Here is an 18,064-nt window from a genome sequence, read left to right as displayed (position 1 = left end):
AAAGCAACTTATTCAGCGCTTACGAAAAAAAGCCAGAATTCTTTTTTTTTTCAGAAAGGGTTTAGTTTCGTTTAAAGATTTTATTTTTTTTTGTCGTTCTCTGGTGCGACAGGCGCAGTCATTTCTGATTTTTTGTTTGATAATTTTGTTTTGAATTTGTTGCCCAGAAAGGTTCGCAAGTCCCCTAATTTGTAGTATTCTACCGAATAAACTGCCTACGTCACAGTGAGCTGTGCGTGGCGCAACCGACTAAGATAGGCCTGGGATCCTGGTTATTGCCTCCCTCTCTTGTTTAAAACGTCCGTCAACCCTAACGTACCTGCCTCTCCCTATCGTTACTGCCCTCATGGTTCCCACCAGGCCCCAACACTTCTTCACACGCCCCTTATAAAATACTGGAAACGTTTATTAACAAAGGATAACCAGGCTCTTTCAAAAACACTTTATACCAGACCCGTAGCCAGGGGGGATGACCCCCCCCCCCCACCCGGGTCGCAGGGCCGGTTTACCTGGATATACCGTGCACATCAATATGTCTTCAAAATGACTAGAAAAATCTTTTTAGAATAATTATCTTTATTAATTGCCTAATGCTCTCTTCAATATAAATCCAACTCTGCCTACAAATTTGAATTCTCTTGCTTGCAATTCTTTCATTGAACAAACAAAACGGATGGATGGTGGATAAAAAACATTCTTCCTAATTGCAATTTGCGTGTGCAGCCTCACGTCACAGCCTTACGTTAACTTAGCTGATTGGCCTGTTTGTGCGCGCACATCTATAAATAGCCTGATCTAGGAAAACGCTGTGACACTTATATAATACAGATGATTGCCCCTACTTATGAGCCCCTGACTGGAGCTATAAATAGGATCCATAAAACTAACAGGAAAATGCAAAATCATCAGCAAAAAAAACAGGTTTCCCAATCAGTGCCAAGGGCATAACAATCAGTCAGTCCTCATCACTACTCCATGTATCTTGATAAGGATCAACTGGTGCTGCTTGCTTGATCTTCTCATCAAAGCTCTTATCTTCTTTAGGTTCCTCTTTTAACCTCTCCATATCTGGTAGCCATGACAACAAATGACAGTCAAACGAGCCACTATACAAGACCTGATAGTCATGCTGGAAGGAACAACAGTTGACTTTGTTGTAATGTCCCACTAGTGAAGAGATTCTCTTCCCAGAATGTATGTCGTAAATATTAATGCTTCCTAGGTTAGGTACAAATACCACTTCAGACAAATTACCCTCCGAAGTAGCACATTGAATAGCTTTATTACTTGGATTTTCCAGGCGACCATAGTTAACTAAGGTATTTTTACCAGTAAAAGTATCCCATAGCCGAAGCCTGTTATCTGTCCCATACGAGAGTATGTTCAATCCATCACTTGTAAAGCAGATGCTGTTGATGTGTCCATTGTGTGCTGTTCTCGTGTTACATGATCCAGACGCTTCCTTGCCGTTATGTTGGTCAAGTGCCGTAAGGCAAGAAACAGCCTTGCGAACGTCCCACAACAAAACCTTGTTATCCCGACCACCAGTTGCTAACAAGTACTGGTTAAGGGGTGACCAACTAACAGACAGCACTGCAGTAGCATGCCCTCTTAAGATATGACTTGCAGATCCAGTCCTTAGATCACACAAATACACTCTTGAATCCTCATTGGCTGCGGCAACAAGGGAATGACGCTTGGCACACTTTGCGGCTTGGTGTTTATAGACAATACCTTCAAAATTAAATGTCTCTACAACCTGTAGGGCATTTGTGTCCCACACCTTAAGTGTTCTGTCAACAGAGCTCGTAAGGAACATGCCAGAATCGTGCGGATACCATTGTACGGTCTCAATACTGCTCCTATGATTTCCTTTGTGTGTTTTGGTGACTTTGGCGACGGCTTCACACTTGAAACGGCTCTTGTAGTAGCCAACTTCGGTGTCGTGAATGACGATTTTGCTGTTTGTACTACAAGAAATAAGATATCGACCTTCACCGTCTTCAATGTCGATTGAGTTTATTCCACCATTGTGGACTTGTTCTATGTCGCCTGTTTGGCTCAAACTTAGCGCGTAAATTCTTCGGCTTTTTTCTATTTTAGGCAAATACCGAGCAGGGTCGATTCCCAACTCTCTGTTCGATAAACATTGCAGCATAACTAAGTCAAATAATTTGCAGTGACAATAACATTTCGATCTTCTTGGAAAAGTTAAAAGTTATGCTATGCAGTCGTATAACTATCACCAAATGTCTGAGGGGGTAGGGATAAATGGGCTAAAACAATAAAACTTAGACATACTGGTTTTCGTTTTAAATGGTTATTTCATGAATATATTCATGAATATTTCTGAGAAGAATATATCTCCTGGTCTACAATTTGTAGATATTCTTTTCAGAAAAGAAAAAGTTATGTCTAAATCCCCTCTTCCCCCACCCCTCCCTTCTTTGTATGCTAGGACTCAGGATAGCGCGGTTTGGTGGTGAAACAAGATGGCGGCTTGGACTATCTGAACAAATCGGCGAGTATTTTACAACAAAAGTGACCTTTTCTTTGAAAACTGAACGAATATCTTGATCAATTAAACGATATGCCAGTCTTCTGTGGCAACTGCGGCGGTAAGGCAGTTCTGAAAAGACCGAAAACGGTAAGAACTGATACACGTTGCCCTTGTTTTACTTGGTTGATGGTATTTATAGTAGAATTGAGTGTTCCCCAAACAAATACAGTCAAATCTCCTTTTACCATTCCCTACCTTTTTTTGTGAAATGTGTGAAGGACTTCTGGAATAGCAATGCAGACAACGGGGTAAACCGATATGTTTTGTGCTTAGGGAAAGGTCATTATTTATCAGGTGGAGGGGGGGGGGGGGGGGGGGCTAAGTTGAATTTGCGACCCTCCCCCAATCTAATAAAGCACAAAAATGGTGACCCTCCACCAAAAATGCGACCGAAAATTTAGGCCCTCCCCCAGCACAAAAAAGAACTAAAATTATTGTGTGTTGGGGGTGGGCGGGGGGAGCACTGACTTAGACATGTCCATAAAGTGGTGGCGGAGTTGGCCTTAAACACCTCCAAGCCAGTAGCCTGCTAGCCAGCTGTCCTGAGTTTCGAGACTCCAGAGAGCCGCCTAGCAGGCTACCAAGCCAGGAAAAAAGTTGATTTTCAGCCCATTTTTCAGGGGTGTAAATAATATTGTATAGGGGTCTGGGGGCATGCTCCCCTGTGAAAATTTAGCCATTTTTAAATGTATGAAATGCTAATTATTGTTAAAACATAAATAGTAAACAGCATCATTAGCTCCTTCCCAACTTAAATCTTATTTAAATATGTACCAGCAATACCTCTTATCTGAAAAGTTAGTAGTGGGGGACTTTGACATGAATCTAAATTTGTAAAATCAATGTTGGAAGTGAATAAAACCAAAACTGCAAAATATGAAAATAATAGAGGCCACACTTTAGGGGATAATGATTTTCAACGCCAGACAAATGAAAGTCATGAAAGTGCAAGCAGAAGGCGCATCACATTTATTTATCTATTTTGTAAGGGGTCTGGGGTTTTCCCCAGAAAAAAAATGAAATTCCAGACTTTTAGGAGGCTCGGGATTGGATCAGAATACCTGTTCAAAAAATAAAGCCCTCCCCTAAACCCTTTATAAAAAATTGAGGCCTTCCCCCAAATCGATGCTCAAAAAAATAGCAACCCTCTCCCCAAACAAAGCAGCCATCCCCCTGTTAAATAATGACCCTTCCCTTAGGATAGAACGTTAAATAATGACCCTTCCCTTAGGGTGCAACGTTGTGCAAGGATTGCTTCTACACTCTGTTTGAGACCGAAGTACACGAGACCATTATTGCAAATAACTTATTTACTGAAGGAGAGGTTGTGGCGATAGGAGCGTCAGGAGGCAAAGGTTGGTGCTATGATCCTGTGCGATTGTCTATCTGTCTATGTCTATTTTATTTTTATTTTTTATTTTTGGAAGCAAATCCACACTTATTTTGTTGTTGTTTTGGTTGTTCCCTTGTTATTTGTGACTGTAATCAGCCTCAGATGTTAACTGCAGATAAACATTCATATATTAATGACAATAGTTTCAAATAAGCTTTAATTATTGTTTATATTATTATGAGCACTGCACTTGGAACCTCTAAAAAGGACGCTTTATTTTCATTTTGGTTTAATTTACACCAGTCTGTTTGGCTTGTTTGTTTACCATCTGTTGTTATAACACCTTGATAACAGTTTTTCCAAATGTGGCTTCCCAGCCAGTAATTACCATATCTACCTGTTTGTCTGTCTTCTAAATTTATGCTATGTATTTGTAGATTCAACAGTGCTTGCATATGTTCTCAAGACCCTGAATGAGCGCTATAACTATGGGCTCAAGCTCCTCCTCCTGTCTGTAGATGAGGGGATCACAGGGTATAGAGATGACTCATTAGAGGTACATGCCACTTCCCCCCCCCCCTCATCAAAGGTACACGCTACTTATCCCCCCTCCCTCATTAGAGGTACACGCTACTTAAACCCTCTCCCTCATTAGAGGAAAACACTACTTAACCCCCCTCCCTCATTAGAGGTACATGCTACTTTACCCCCCCCCCCCCTCATTAAAGGTGTAGGCTACTTATCCCCCCCCCTCATTAGAGGTACACGCTACTTAACCCCCCTCCCTCATTAGAGGTACATGCTACTTAACCCCCTCCCTCATTAGAGGTACACGCTACTTACCCCCCCTCCCTCATTAGAGTTACACGCTACTTATCCCGCTTCCCTCATTAGAGGTACATGCTACTTAACCCCCCTCCCTCATTAGAGGTACACGCTACTTAACCCCCCTCCCTCATTAGAGGTACACGCTACTTAACCCCCTCCCTCATTAGAGGAAAACACTACTTAACCCCCCTCCCTCATTAGAGGTACATGCTACTTTACCCCCCCCCCCCCCCCTCATTAAAGGTGTAGGCTACTTATCCCCCCCCCTCATTAGAGGTACACGCTACTTAACCCCCCTCCCTCATTAGAGGTACATGCTACTTAACCCCCTCCCTCATTAGAGGTACACGCTACTTACCCCCCCCTCCCTCATTAGAGTTACACGCTACTTAACCCCCTTCCCTCATTAGAGGTACACGCTACTTAACCCCCCTCCCTCATTAGAGGTACACGCTACTTAACCCCTCTCCCTCATTAGAGGTACATGCAACTTAACCCCCTCCCTCATTAGAGTTAAATGCTACTTAACCCCCCTCCCTCATTAGAGGTACATGCAACTTAACCCCCCTCACTCATAAGAGGTACACGCTACTTAACCCCCCTCCCTCATTAGAGGTACACGCTACTTAACCCCCCTCCCTCATTAGAGGTACATGCAACTTAACCCCCCTCCCTCATTAGAGGTACATGCTACTTAACCCCCCTCCCTCATTAGAGGTACACGCTACTTAACCCCCCTCCCTCATTAGAGGTACATGCTACTTAACCCCCCTCCCTCATTAGAGGTACATCCAACTTAACCCCCTCCCTCATTAGAGTTAAATGCTACTTAACCCCCCTCCCTCATTAGAGGTACATGCAACTTAACCCCCCTCCCTCATTAGAGGTACACGCTACTTAACCCCCCTCCCTCATTAGAGGTACATGCAACTTAACCCCCCTCCCTCATTAGAGGTACACACTACTTAACCCCCCTCCCTTAATAGAGGTACACACTATTTAACCCCCTCCCTCATTAGAGTTACACGCTACTTAACCCCTCTCCCTCATTAGAGTTACACTCTACTTTACCCCCTCCCTGTTTAGAGTTACATGCTACTTAACCCCCTCCCTCATTAGAGTTACATGCTACTTTACCCCCTCCCTCATCAGAGTTACATGCTACTTAACCCCCTAGCTCATTAAAGTTACACGCTACTTAACCCCCTCCCTCATTAGAGTTACATGCTACTTAACCCCCTCCTTCATTAGAGTTACACACTAATTTACCCCCTCCCTCATTAGAGGTACATGCTACTTAACCCCCCTCTGTTTCCCATGGGATTAACCCTTGTAATATCTTGTACCACAGACTGTCAAAAGGAATGAGATCCAGTATGATATGCCTCTTCAGATAGTCTCATACGAGGTAGAAGTCATCATTATCATTCCTTTGTTCTCCATTTGGCCCTTCTATGCACTATCCTTAAACATAGATCTCATCTGAGTAGTAACCTTTTATGCATTATTCAACAAATAGATCTAATATCAGGTAAAGATCCCAATTCTCATTCATTCCCTATGTTCTATCTTTGGCCCTTCTATGCACTATCCTTGAACATGGATCTCATCTGAGTAGTAACCTTCTATGCATTATTCAACAAATATATCTCATATCAGGTAAAGATCATAAAAATTCTCATTTATTCCCACCTATGTTCTATCTTTGGCCCTTCTATGAACTATCCTTAAACATAGATCTCATCTGATCAGGTAAAGATCATAATTCTCATTTATTCCCTATGTTCTATCTTTGGCCCTTCTATGCACTATCCTTAAACATAGATCTCATCTGATCAGTTAAAGATCATAATTCTCATTTATTCCCTATGTTCTATCTTTGGCCCTTCTATGCGCTATCCTTAAATATAGATCTCATCTGATCAGTTAAAGATCATAATTCTCATTTATTCCCTATGTTCTATCTTTGGCCCTTCTATGCGCTATCCTTTAATATAGATCTCATCTGATCAGTTAAAGATCATAATTCTCATTTATTCCCTATGTTCTATCTTTGGGCTCTTCTATGCACTCTCCTTGAACATAGATCTCATCTGAGTTGTAACCTTCTATGCATTATTCAACAAAATAGATCTCATCTGATCAGGTAAAGGTCATAATTCTCATTTATTCCCTATGTTCTATCTTTGGCCCTCCTATGCACTATCTTTGAACATAGATGATCTCATCTGAGTAGTAACCTTCTATGCGCTATCCAACTAATAGATCTCATTGTTGCTTGTGTCTGTCTTCTAATTACCCACAAATGACGTAACAGCATTTATCATAAATGAAGAAATACAATGTTCTATGAGATAAAGTAGAATGGCTCACTGTGATCCATGAATTATTAGAGGATAGACAGGCATAAGAAAAATATCTACATGTTTTATTGCAAACAATGATGCTAAATATGCATTATTCACTCTCACCACCATCTTCTTAACCAATAAAAAGCTGTGTTTTACTAGAATTATTGCATAATATTATAATACTATATTATTTCTATTCTAGGTTGTTTGCATGTTAGATAGCGATAAATTCACAAGAATTAAAATTCTAATTTTCAAAGACTGTTGTCATTTTAAGTGAAGGCTTCTTCCAAGATCTCTAATTTTTGTTAATTATATCGAAAGAATTTAGTACATTGACCAGAATTGCTGTATTTTCAGGAATTGTATGGATGGAGTATGGATGCAATAGTCAAACAAATTGGTCTGAAAAACAACTGTAAGTATCCAGAAAATACAAAAGAAAAGGTAGATTACAAGGCCAGACAAGTTGTTCATAATTACTGTAGTATCAACTCTTTTTTTCAATCATTCTTTTGTATTTCTTTCTGCCAATAATATTGCATTATTGGTACTTGATATTTGGTATATTGTATGTGATATTATTGTCTGGTATGAAAATGAAAGTGTTTAGGGGTGATGATGACAGTTAGTAGTTACTATTGGAGATATCCTGTCATTCAAAACATTTGGTTTACCATGATTATAAATCTAAAGCACGATCAACCCCAACATGTAGTGCTACTTAGCAACACCGCCAGCTGGCAAAAAATTACCAGCTGGTAAATGGTTAAATCAGGCCGAATCATGACTTTATGAGTTATACGTTCAGTATTACAGGATGCTGTTCTATATTTACCAAGCAAAATTTCCTGGCTAACCTGGCCGGACAATTTGGAACATGATCATTAGGATACAGCATCCATTACGTATCATGTTATTAATGATGGTAACCATGAATTAACTTCATTTTCTAGGTACTTTTTGTGGAGTCTTTCGCAGGCAAGCCCTCGATAGGGGTGCAATGCTGCTTAAAGTCAACAAGATCGTAACAGGTCAGTTTAATTTGCAAGTGTTTTTAAAAAAATCCTTCTACATTTCTTTATGTGCTGAATACATGCATACTATGCTGTTGATTGCATTTTCAGGGCATAATGCTGATGATATCGCGGAGACTGTTATTATGAATGGTAAGGTCACACCCTTATTGTCTTAATGATTACCATAATGCCATTAGTAATCAACCAGTTGTGGTTTAAAAAAAATGTTTATGTCTAATGTGATACTTAAATCTAACAAAACCATTACATGGGAACATTTCAAAATTTAAAGATGAAAGAACGTGGAGTGTCCTTAAAAGAGGGCTTGGACCTCTGAACCCATCCAAAATCACTCAACAGCACTATTAAAAATATCAGGACAGGGATAAGGGAATGCACATGGTTTTAATACTTTTCTTACACTAAAAGTTTAGGAGTTTGGTAGCGCTACTCACCTGGAAATGCCCTGGGTTTGAGGGCAAAAACTTGTGTTGTTTGACAATTAGATTAAAAATTGTTTCTGTTTGCAGTTTTGCGAGGAGACATTGCTAGGCTTCGACGTTGCACTGCAATCACCACAGTAAGTCTGTCATGTCTAGCAACAAATGGTTGCTTCAGAGAGGGTATCAGGTGATTACTACATACTGTGTGGGGGTGTATGCATTGCCCCTTGGCAGCCATGAACTGGGGCATTTCATATTAAAGGATCATCAAATACTATCCATTTTATGATATGAAACCTATTATGATTGTGCACCTATACTCAATAAACACTGGGTATATGGCTGGGCTTGTAATAGTTAATATTTTAGAGATGCAAGAGTCGTCATTCATAATTTCCTTTTACAGGGAACAGAAGGCGCTATTCCTCGATGCAAACCCTTCAAGTACACCTACGAAAAAGAGATAGTCATGTAAAGTGTATTTTTTTTTCCTTTTTAATCCGAATTGTCGCCAGTTTACTCCCGGTCGATAACGTAACAATTTCGATGATTTTTAACGGAAAACGCGAAAATATTTCAAAATTCATAAAAGGAGTGTGTCTATTGGAAGTTTCTTCGAGGAAGATGTGACTAATGATTTGGAATGTATGGCCTAGAAATAAACTGGTGACAATGCTGCTTTAATTCGAAATCTTCTGTAAAGTTAACTTGTTTTTAGTAGAGTTAATGTCTTCACTTAATCATTTGCCTTCTTTTTTTCTAGGTATGCATATTTTAAGAAATTGGACTACTTCTCAACGGAATGTATCTATTCTCCGAATGCTTACCGGTGTGTAGGTGAACTAGATTTTGCTATATAGATTACTGTGTTGTATAAAATGACGACATGTTGTCTGTTCGTAGCGGCCATGCACGCACATATCTCAAGGACCTGGAGAAGATACGACCAAGCTCTATAATAGGTAAAGTTTTATGAAATTAGATTTGTATTCATCTGTTATTGCTATTTATATGAATGGTACAAAATGTGTTATGTTTGTTGATGATGATAATGTTGATGATGATAATGTTGATAATGATTTTGTTGATGATGATAATGTTGATGATGATGGCCTTGTTGATGAAGGTGATACTACTCGTCATGTTGATGATGATGATGCTGATGATGCTTATAGTGTTGATAATTTGATGATGATGTTGATGCAGATAATTGATAGGAGACTAAGAGAACAGGCTGGCAAATTCAAGCCAAAATAATCACAGAAATGTATGTACCTGTCAAGCCAGTAAATGGCAAGAAAATACATTTTTTTTAAATTACGATTTAAGCCCTTTCTATAAAAAGCCCTTATTTATAAGAATTAAATTTTAATGTGCTTTTCGTTGTCGTTTTTTTTTTTTTTGCATCTAAAAGCCTGAACGCACATTAGGCTTTTATCTAAAAAGTCACATACTTTCTCAGGGCAGGCAAGAACATACAATTTTAAAATGAAAATTTAAGCCCTTTCTAAAAAAGCCCTTATTCATAAATTTTAATGTGCTTTTCGTTGTCGTTTTTGTTGCATCTAAAAGCCTGAACGCACATTAGTCTTCTATCCAAAAAGTCACATACTTTCTCAGGGCAAGGCCCCCTATTATTCAGCAACGATACAGTGAAAATACTTTGCTCTTTTTCAGATATCATTTACTCTGGAGAACGATTGTCTGTGAAGAAAGATGTGAAGATGCCTGTCCAGGGTAAGATTTATCATTATAACAAGCACATGTTGTGCTGGTGTCCTCAGCTTCATGGGCAATGGTATTTTAACCATTGGTGAAACGTTACGCTGAAAAATGCTCAGATATTGGGTTCTCTTTTTAAGCAAGAGTTTGAAGCCCCAGAGTGTAGGGTCCTTGGCTATTAGCATGGGGGGGGAGGGGGGAGCTGTCATGCAGCACAACAAAGGGAGTCAAGGGAAAAAGTAGAATTACGTTTCACGTTGAGCCAACGATCTTGCTATATGTCATTGGAGAGTTTAATTATGCTTGTTTTTAGGCTAACTAGGATAGTTGAGAATGAGACCATATTTGCATTTCGCATTGCCATTAAGCAACGCGTTTTCAGAATTAACCTCAAACGGCAAACGGTTAGCTTTTACCAGTTTGCGGTTTGACGTACTGGCGAAAACTTAGTTAAGCACATTTGGCGGGAAAAAGTGCAAAACATGTGTTCGACTCCAACCGAGCCAAAAGTATTAGTAATTGTACGATTTGTCAATGAAAATATATTATTTCAAGAGCCAAATGATAAAGAACGCTAATTCATGGTCTCAAACGTGATCTCATAGAAAATTTGAGGGGAAAACTGCTGAGGTAAATCACATACCGCTAGACGGTACTCTTGAGATCAAAACGCGAACCGCAGACTGCAAACTTGACCGCAAAGCCTTGTCACGTGACACCCAGAGGTTTGACGTTTGCAGTTTCCGAGAAAAAAACGCGGTGCTAAATGTCTCTATTTTATGCCCTTTTTGGTGCTATGTTACCTGAAAGATGCTCAGATGACTAACGCTCACTTACATTTCCATCAAAGAAAAAGGCCTTGAAACCCAATTGTGTTTTTTTTGGTTGGTGGTGGGTTTTGTGTCATCAAATAGATTTCCCAGATACTTCAGGCAATATATAGATATTTACCAATTAAAAATCCATCACTTTTTCCCAGGTAAATGCACCAGGTGCCAATACATCTCCAGTCAACCGCTATGCAAGGCGTGTGTTCTGCTAGAAGGACTAAACAAGGGGATGCCAAGGTATGGGTTAATCGATAAGAGCTACCTTATTCGTCTTTATTTTCCCGCATCTTAAATTTCGCGAAAATTTTCTAGGCAAAATTGGCGAGTCTTTAATTTCTCGATGGTGGAGATAAATTGTGTTTCCAGGGGATTTAATTTCGCGAATTATTTAAGGTTCAAGTGACTTTTTTATCGTTTTTAACAATAAAAAGAATGTAGCCGACTACTTAAACAAGACCAATATAATTGAAACAAAACTAACACGCTGTCCCTTAGCGGCAGCTGAAAATGAATCTTCTCACAGTCAGTCAATGTAAAAGTGTTCTTGTTCCTCTTGAGCAATTATCAAGGACCGTCACATGTCCTCACTAAAATATCTTATTAGAACTTTTAACGTTTATTTTACATCTATTAAATTCGGCGAGATCAAAGTTTTCACGAGTCTTTAAGTTCGCGACTTTTTTTTAAATCGCGAAAACGCGAATTTAAGTATGCGCGAAAATTAAGTAGAATAAGGTATTAATTTCCGGATATTAATCACCCATAGCTGTTTGTACAGTGGGTTTGCGTTTTTGTATTGCAGCTATAAACAGATGATCTTTTAAATAGAAAAGATCAATGAGTACAGAAATAGTCCCATAAGACATTACATGGCAAGGGTGTTTGTGTACTGTACTGGAATATAACTGTAAAGTCTTACTGTTTCATTTCTCTTTTCAGACTTGGGATTGGCAAGACCCATAAAGTACAGGTATGAATTATCACTTGACCATCTTCAAGCTCACGATTTCAGTTACCGTCAATAAAAAAGTTATTATTATCATTTAATTCTTTTTTTATGTCAATCAACCATCTGCATCCCATCCTAAAAAAAAAAATAATTTTTACACATCACTGGGGCCCCGAAAATGTCAGCCCTAGAGATTTACCAAAGTAAAGTCTCCAATAATGAGGATTGGGATTTCAATTCATTTAACCTGGCACTGAAGGCCTAGCCTGTGAGCCCGCTGTCCTGTGTGTTTCGGGAAAATGATCACTTTCGGGGCTTCGGGATACCTTTGGCGAGCAAAAAACCCTTCCCCGTCTCGCTTTTTTGCTCGCCACAGGTATCCCGAAACCCTGTGATCAGGGATTTCCAAATTAACCCAATGGAGAGTCGGCTAGCAGGCTACTGAAGGCCTCCATTACGTCCTGAACTTTCCAACCCCTGGCGTAGTATAGATCTTTTCTGGAACACAATAGAGCACAATATATAAAGTTTACTGAGACAGTTGGTGAACCTCTGAATGCCTTGCTTATTATTTTAAGATGGTCCCTATGTCTCTTTCAGCGAGATGCCGCCCTCTCGTCAAGTCAAGGAGAGTCCATTACCGCACAGAAGACAACCTGCGCATGCTCACGTCCTAAAGCTGGCTGTGGGAAAAGCAATGACTACCCCTCCCCTTCTAACAATACAGTTGGCGCTTGTGCACACTCCGGGGCTGAATGTAATGGTAACAGTGCTCGCTCAGATCGCCCTTCAAGGACTGGCTGTGCTTGTAAACACTCGGTCAAGGAAAGCTCAATGTCAACATTAGACTTTTAACACCTGTATTTATTATGACTCTTGGAATATTTATTATGTGTTTCGGAAGCTCCAGGCTGTCTAGCTACAAGTCCTACTCCTATACTTTATACACTGACATTTAAGAACATCGTTCATAACATTTTCAGCCTAAAAATGCTCCAAATATAAAAACGGCCTTCAACTAAAAGTTATACTTTCTTAAAAAAATATGTAGACGGCAAAACCAACGGAGAGCACTATCCCTGTGGACTATTTTGATATGAGCTCCAAACCTTGAAAAGTTTTCCGGGATTTTTATTTGATACGTGCAAAATTTAGCTTCCGCCAAAGGCATCTCGAGTGTGTTTTTTTTTTTTTTGTATTTTTTATGAATTGTCCACTCTGTGATACTATTCATGGAAGAGAGGAGACTAAGGGCGAGTTGAACCGCAACCGGAAGCCGGATTTCTTGATCACGCCACAGGAAGTCTAAAATCGATAAAAGCCCTTTTTCCCATAAAAGGCCTGCGGAGGAGGGTATACAAAATCAAGAATGCAGAAGAGGGCTGCTTCGCCTTGCCACGCTTTCACCACGACATATATATACCTGGCTTGCACTCCATGTGCGAAGAAGGAATATCTGTTTTCAGTAAAGATTTAGAAACAGCTGTACTTTAACCATAACGAGTCACGCCGTAGTGATAGTTAGGTCTGTTTATAAGGGGTAACGATGGGTAAATCCGAGACTTGCCGAGACGCCGAGACCCGCGTTTATTTTGTCATGAAAAAAGAATAAGTAGATTTACAAATCTTGCTAAAGTAGCTTAAGTTTCTGTTTAGAGCGGAATGGCTCAAAACTCGAGACTCGAAAAAGAGGGAAATCCGTAGCATAGTAAACATAAAGCAGATCTCGTTTAACAGAGACTCAGAATCCGAGATCGCGTTTGAAAATCCGAGGTAAAAAAAAAAAACACGAGGCTTCGAGAACCCTAAAATATTGAAAAAAAAAAAAAAAGAAACGATATTTTTGCGAGACGAAATTTCGAGGACCCATCGCTACCCCTTTAATAAGTGAGTAATTTCTAATAAAATTTACCTTGGTATACAACCAGGGAATGTCATCTGTGCTGTACTTCAACTGGTAACGAGTCACCCAGTACTGATAGTTGTGTGTCGGAGTGGTTGGCATACCCTGGGTCGCCACCTTCCTGGCGACATGCACTTTCTTCAAATCCACGCTCAGATATTCACCGTCTTGCGAGACAGCAGGCCTCCGGCAGCCCCACGTAACGTCGTTAGACTTTTTATTCAAACGGGCGTCACGAGGATACCAGAAGGAGCTTATTTTAGACGACCCTGATACCTTCTTGTTTTTGATTTGTCCATCATCCATACCAAGAGCAGACTCGCATAGCACTATGGGTAAGAGAGACGATAAGGTATAAGTAACATTGCCGTGATATTTCCCATACTTACGAATGGCCCACAAATATAGAGTTGGACTGATAGTCTTTGTTTGCGGGTTTCTGTCGTGTTTCGCGGGTTTCAAGTCGCGTTTGGCGGGTTTCAAGTCGTGTTCGCGGGTTTCAAGTCGTGTTTGGCAGATTTCAAGTCGTGATTCGCGGGTTTCAGTCGTGTTTCGTGGGTTTCAAGACGTGTTTCGAGGGTTTCAAGTCATGTTTCGCGGGTTTCAAGTCGTGATTCGCGGGTTTCTAGTCGTGTTTCGCGGGTTTCAAATCGTATGTTCAAAAAAAGGGGGGATTTTCAAGTCTCCGGTTTAAATCCGCGACCATCAGTCCAATGAAGATACCAAAGGAAGGAACCTTAGTAGAAATAAAGATAGCGCGCGCTCACGCATTTGGAAAGCTGAGGGAACTGAAGACGACGGATTTTTAGTTATCAGTTCTCTGACGACCTTACCTAATCCTGAAAACGTCTTAAGAGTTCTAAGCAGCCTATTACCCGTAAGCTCGCTTGGGAAACGTCCAAAAAAAGGTTGGTTTTAGTGAGGAAGAGTTTGGTGGAAGACTGGACCAGCTAAACTTGGCAAAACCACTGAGAACGGAATGAGAAATTTGGTTTGCATGGATTAAGATCTATAAAATTTAGCCCCCCCCCCCCCCCCTTCACCCTAGTTCGTATTATCTACCCTGCTCCTAAGGACACCCTACCTCGCATGTGAACCAAACCTTGCAGAACAAAGGAAAAGGAAAAAACCCTAGGTCTCCTCGTTATTAATATAATAACACTTCAATAAAAAATGTCCATGTTTTCTGATATGTCCATTTTGATGTAGAAGTTATTTAAGGGTGTCGTTTAGAATGCTGTTTCGATCTTGTAACAGTAAACTATTTTTGTTGCAGCAGCTTTAATTTTTCAAAAACAAGATTACTTACCACATCCAATGAACTCTTCGTCCTGGACAACACCTGAGCCCTTGCTGCAAAATTTATTGCTGCATTTAGACAAAGGTTTGACGACAGCAAAGTGTGCGCCTGGCTCGGGTTTGATGTGTTGCGGATGCGACAGGTGTGACGCATTGTTTAGCTTGCACTCGGATCTGGTTACCAGAAAACGGAAATATATGTGTATGTCTTTAATCATTGATGTTTCTTAATGGCGAACACGTCTCACTCACAGATGACGGCACGCCTAGTATCACTCACAGATCACGGCACGCACTGTCACACTCACATACCACGGCACGCACAGTCACACTCGCAGATCACGGCCCGCCCTGTCACACTCACATATCACGGCACGCACTGTCACACTCACATATCACGGCACGCACAGTCACACTCGCAGATCACGGCACGCACTGTCACACTCACATATCACGGCACGCACAGTCTCGCCAACAGATCATGGCACGCACAGTCTCACTCAAAATTCACGGCACGCACAGCCTCGCACATCACGGCTTGCACAGTCTCACTCACAAATCACGGCACCACATTCATTCACAGATCACGGCACGTACAGCCTCACTCACAGATCACGGCACGCATAGTCTCACTCAAGTCATGGCACGCACAGTCTCACAGATCACGACACGCACAATCTCACTCACATTTAGCCGATTTATGGTACTACTTACTGTGACTCTTTGAAGGTGATGGTCAAACAGGCGCTCTCACTCTCACAGGCCTGTCGACGCTAGCGTAACAATGGAAATAGTTTTAATCACGTGGTCCTGTAGACTTGTATTCGGAACTCTCACAGGCCTGTCGACGCTAGCGTAACAATGGAAATAGTTTTAATCACGTGGTCCTGTAGACTTGTATTCGGAACTCCTCCGCCTTTGCACGATTGAGCGTTGCTCTGTTTCCATAGCAACCCCAAAATACACAAAACTAGGAAGGGTGCAGGCATTTGCTCATCTGAAAATGTGAAGATGTCATGGATATTTTAACCTTTTTCTATTCTATAACTGTTTTTATTTTCTACATCAGCCAGCATGAAAGAATACGATAAGTTCAAAGCCTTTTCAGCTTTTGACTTGTGTTGTTATTCCAATTGTGTCATGTTAATTTGATTACCCTAGTCCTTACAACTTTTAGTAGCTTTATCCTATCGAGTAAATCAAAAACTGAAAACAGCAGAACTGTTGAGTCGAAACCCTTTTTAAAGATATGTAACTCTTAAACTTAGAACACTTTTTACGTTTAATCTTAGGTCAGCGAAATCAAATACATCAAGTCTTATTGATAAAATATTTATGGAAGGACACCATGCTCTTATATTATTCTTATGTCCCGCACGTATTCATTGCTTCATCTGATAGAAGCATTATTAAATATTTGCATACTTGCTGGCATAAGAGTGTGCGTTTTTTAGAGGAGTCGGAAACGCAGGGGGAGGGGGAGGGGGAAGGGGAAGGGGTGTTTTGAAAATCTAGATTCTTTTATATCTATCAAACATACTTTTCTATCGATAACATGTTTTAAACGCATCGCAATTTCTAGGCGTATTTTTTGTGTACCCAAATCATTTATCATTATCGGTTTGAAACGGTAAAGAGAATCTTACACATTAACTGCTTTTCTCGTTATTTTTTATCATTCAGGACGCAATAGTAGTAAAGAAACTATAATACTTTTTAAAACCGGATGTCCCGTATTATATTTAAATGGACTACAGGACTAAATAGGGCGTTTGGGGTCCCCCCTTAGCTAAAAGCTAATTACCAAGCACGAAAATCACAACTCCTACCTTTTTTAGGTCGATCAGTTGGCAGTTTGTGGTTACCATGTCGTCTTTTGTTTGAATTATTAGAGCTATTATTAGAGCTAGAATTATTTGAATTATTAGTAAGCATACCTTCAGAAATTCCCCCATATTTCTATCTACTCTAACATGTTTTGTTGTAAGCAAGTAAACTCCTAAAGAATAAGTCTAAAAATAGGCCCTTAAACAACACACCAGCTGGAAATCGAACCCAGTACACGCGGCCTGTACACGGTCACGTATGCTTTCTAAATGTCTCCAAGAATTCAATGGCTAGTCCCCAGATTATAACATTCTAGCGTAACTACCTACATTAAAGAGTCACAGTAAGCCACACCTTTGTTATTAAAGAGCCCCTTGTCAGCCACACGTTTGTTATTAAAGAGCCCCTTGTCAGCCACACGTTTGTTATTAAAGAGCCCCTTGTCAGCCACACGTTTGTTATTAAAGAGCCAGTTGTCAGCCACACGTTTGTTATTAAAGAACCCCTTGTCAGCCACACGTTTGTTATTAAATAGCCTCTTGTCAGCCACACGTTTGTTATTAAAGAGCCACTTGTCAGCCACACGTTTTGTTATTAAAGAGCCCCTTGTCAGCCACACGTTTGTTATTAAAGAGCCCCTTGTCAGCCACACCTTTGTTATTAAAGAGCCCCTTGTCAGCCACACCTTTGTTATTAAAGAGCCCCTTGTCAGCCACACGTTTGTTATTAAAGAGCCCCTTGACAGCCACACCTTTGTTATTAAAGAGCCCCTTGTCAGCCACACGTTTGTTATTAAAGAGCCCCTTGTCAGCCACACGTTTTGTTATTACAGAGCCCCTTGTCAGCCACACGATTGTTATTACAGAGCCCCTTGTCAGCCACACGTTTGTTATTACAGAGCCCCTTGTCAGCCACACGTTTGTTATTACATAGCCCCTAGTCAGCCACACCTTTGTTATTAAAGAGCCCCTTGTCAGCCACACGTTTGTTATTAAAGAGC

At 40.5% G+C, this 18,064-nt stretch overlaps 2 protein-coding genes across 3 annotated transcripts; one reads left to right on the top strand and one right to left on the bottom strand.

Moving 5' to 3' along the window:
* Positions 1-558: 558 nt before the first annotated feature.
* LOC5507825 (DNA excision repair protein ERCC-8) lies at positions 559-2,253 on the bottom strand. The gene has a single exon (XM_001628419.3). It carries the CDS (start codon positions 2,156-2,158, stop codon positions 956-958), a length of 1,203 nt encoding a protein of 400 aa, XP_001628469.1. The 5' UTR covers positions 2,159-2,253; the 3' UTR covers positions 559-955.
* A 208-nt stretch (positions 2,254-2,461) lies between these two features.
* On the top strand, positions 2,462-13,972 carry LOC5507841 (cytoplasmic tRNA 2-thiolation protein 1). 2 transcript variants are annotated; one of them, XM_048721774.1, is made up of 15 exons: positions 2,462-2,647; positions 3,792-3,915; positions 4,331-4,449; positions 6,073-6,129; positions 7,433-7,490; positions 8,029-8,106; positions 8,200-8,241; positions 8,622-8,671; positions 8,941-9,005; positions 9,298-9,363; positions 9,438-9,496; positions 10,212-10,271; positions 11,236-11,323; positions 12,026-12,056; positions 12,636-13,972. In XM_048721774.1, the coding sequence occupies exons 1-15, from the start codon at positions 2,591-2,593 to the stop codon at positions 12,888-12,890; spliced, it is 1,209 nt and encodes a 402-aa protein (XP_048577731.1). In that variant the 5' UTR covers positions 2,462-2,590; the 3' UTR covers positions 12,891-13,972. The 2 variants fall into 2 exon arrangements, with proteins under 2 accessions (XP_048577731.1, XP_048577732.1); XM_048721775.1 differs by lacking the exon at positions 6,073-6,129.
* Positions 13,973-18,064: the final 4,092 nt, after the last annotated feature.

The sequence above is a fragment of the Nematostella vectensis genome, chromosome 14 (assembly GCF_932526225.1).
Source record: "Nematostella vectensis chromosome 14, jaNemVect1.1, whole genome shotgun sequence".
NCBI classification, from domain to species: Eukaryota; Metazoa; Cnidaria; class Anthozoa; order Actiniaria; family Edwardsiidae; genus Nematostella; species Nematostella vectensis.
The sequence above is the reverse complement of the archived record's forward strand: the minus strand, read 5'-3'. Positions and strand labels throughout refer to the sequence as shown.

Excerpts from the sequence above, each read along its gene's own strand:
- LOC5507825 (XM_001628419.3), bottom strand. The coding sequence starts at position 2,158 with ATGCTGCAATGTTTATCGAACAGAGAGTTGGGAATCGACCCTGCTCGG.
- LOC5507841 (XM_048721774.1), top strand. The coding sequence starts at position 2,591 with ATGCCAGTCTTCTGTGGCAACTGCGGCGGTAAGGCAGTTCTGAAAAGA. Across the intron at positions 8,242-8,621 it reads GGAGACTGTTATTATGAATG|TTTTGCGAGGAGACATTGCT; the intron begins GTAAGGTCACAC and ends TTCTGTTTGCAG. Across the intron at positions 10,272-11,235 it reads TGTGAAGATGCCTGTCCAGG|GTAAATGCACCAGGTGCCAA; the intron begins GTAAGATTTATC and ends ACTTTTTCCCAG.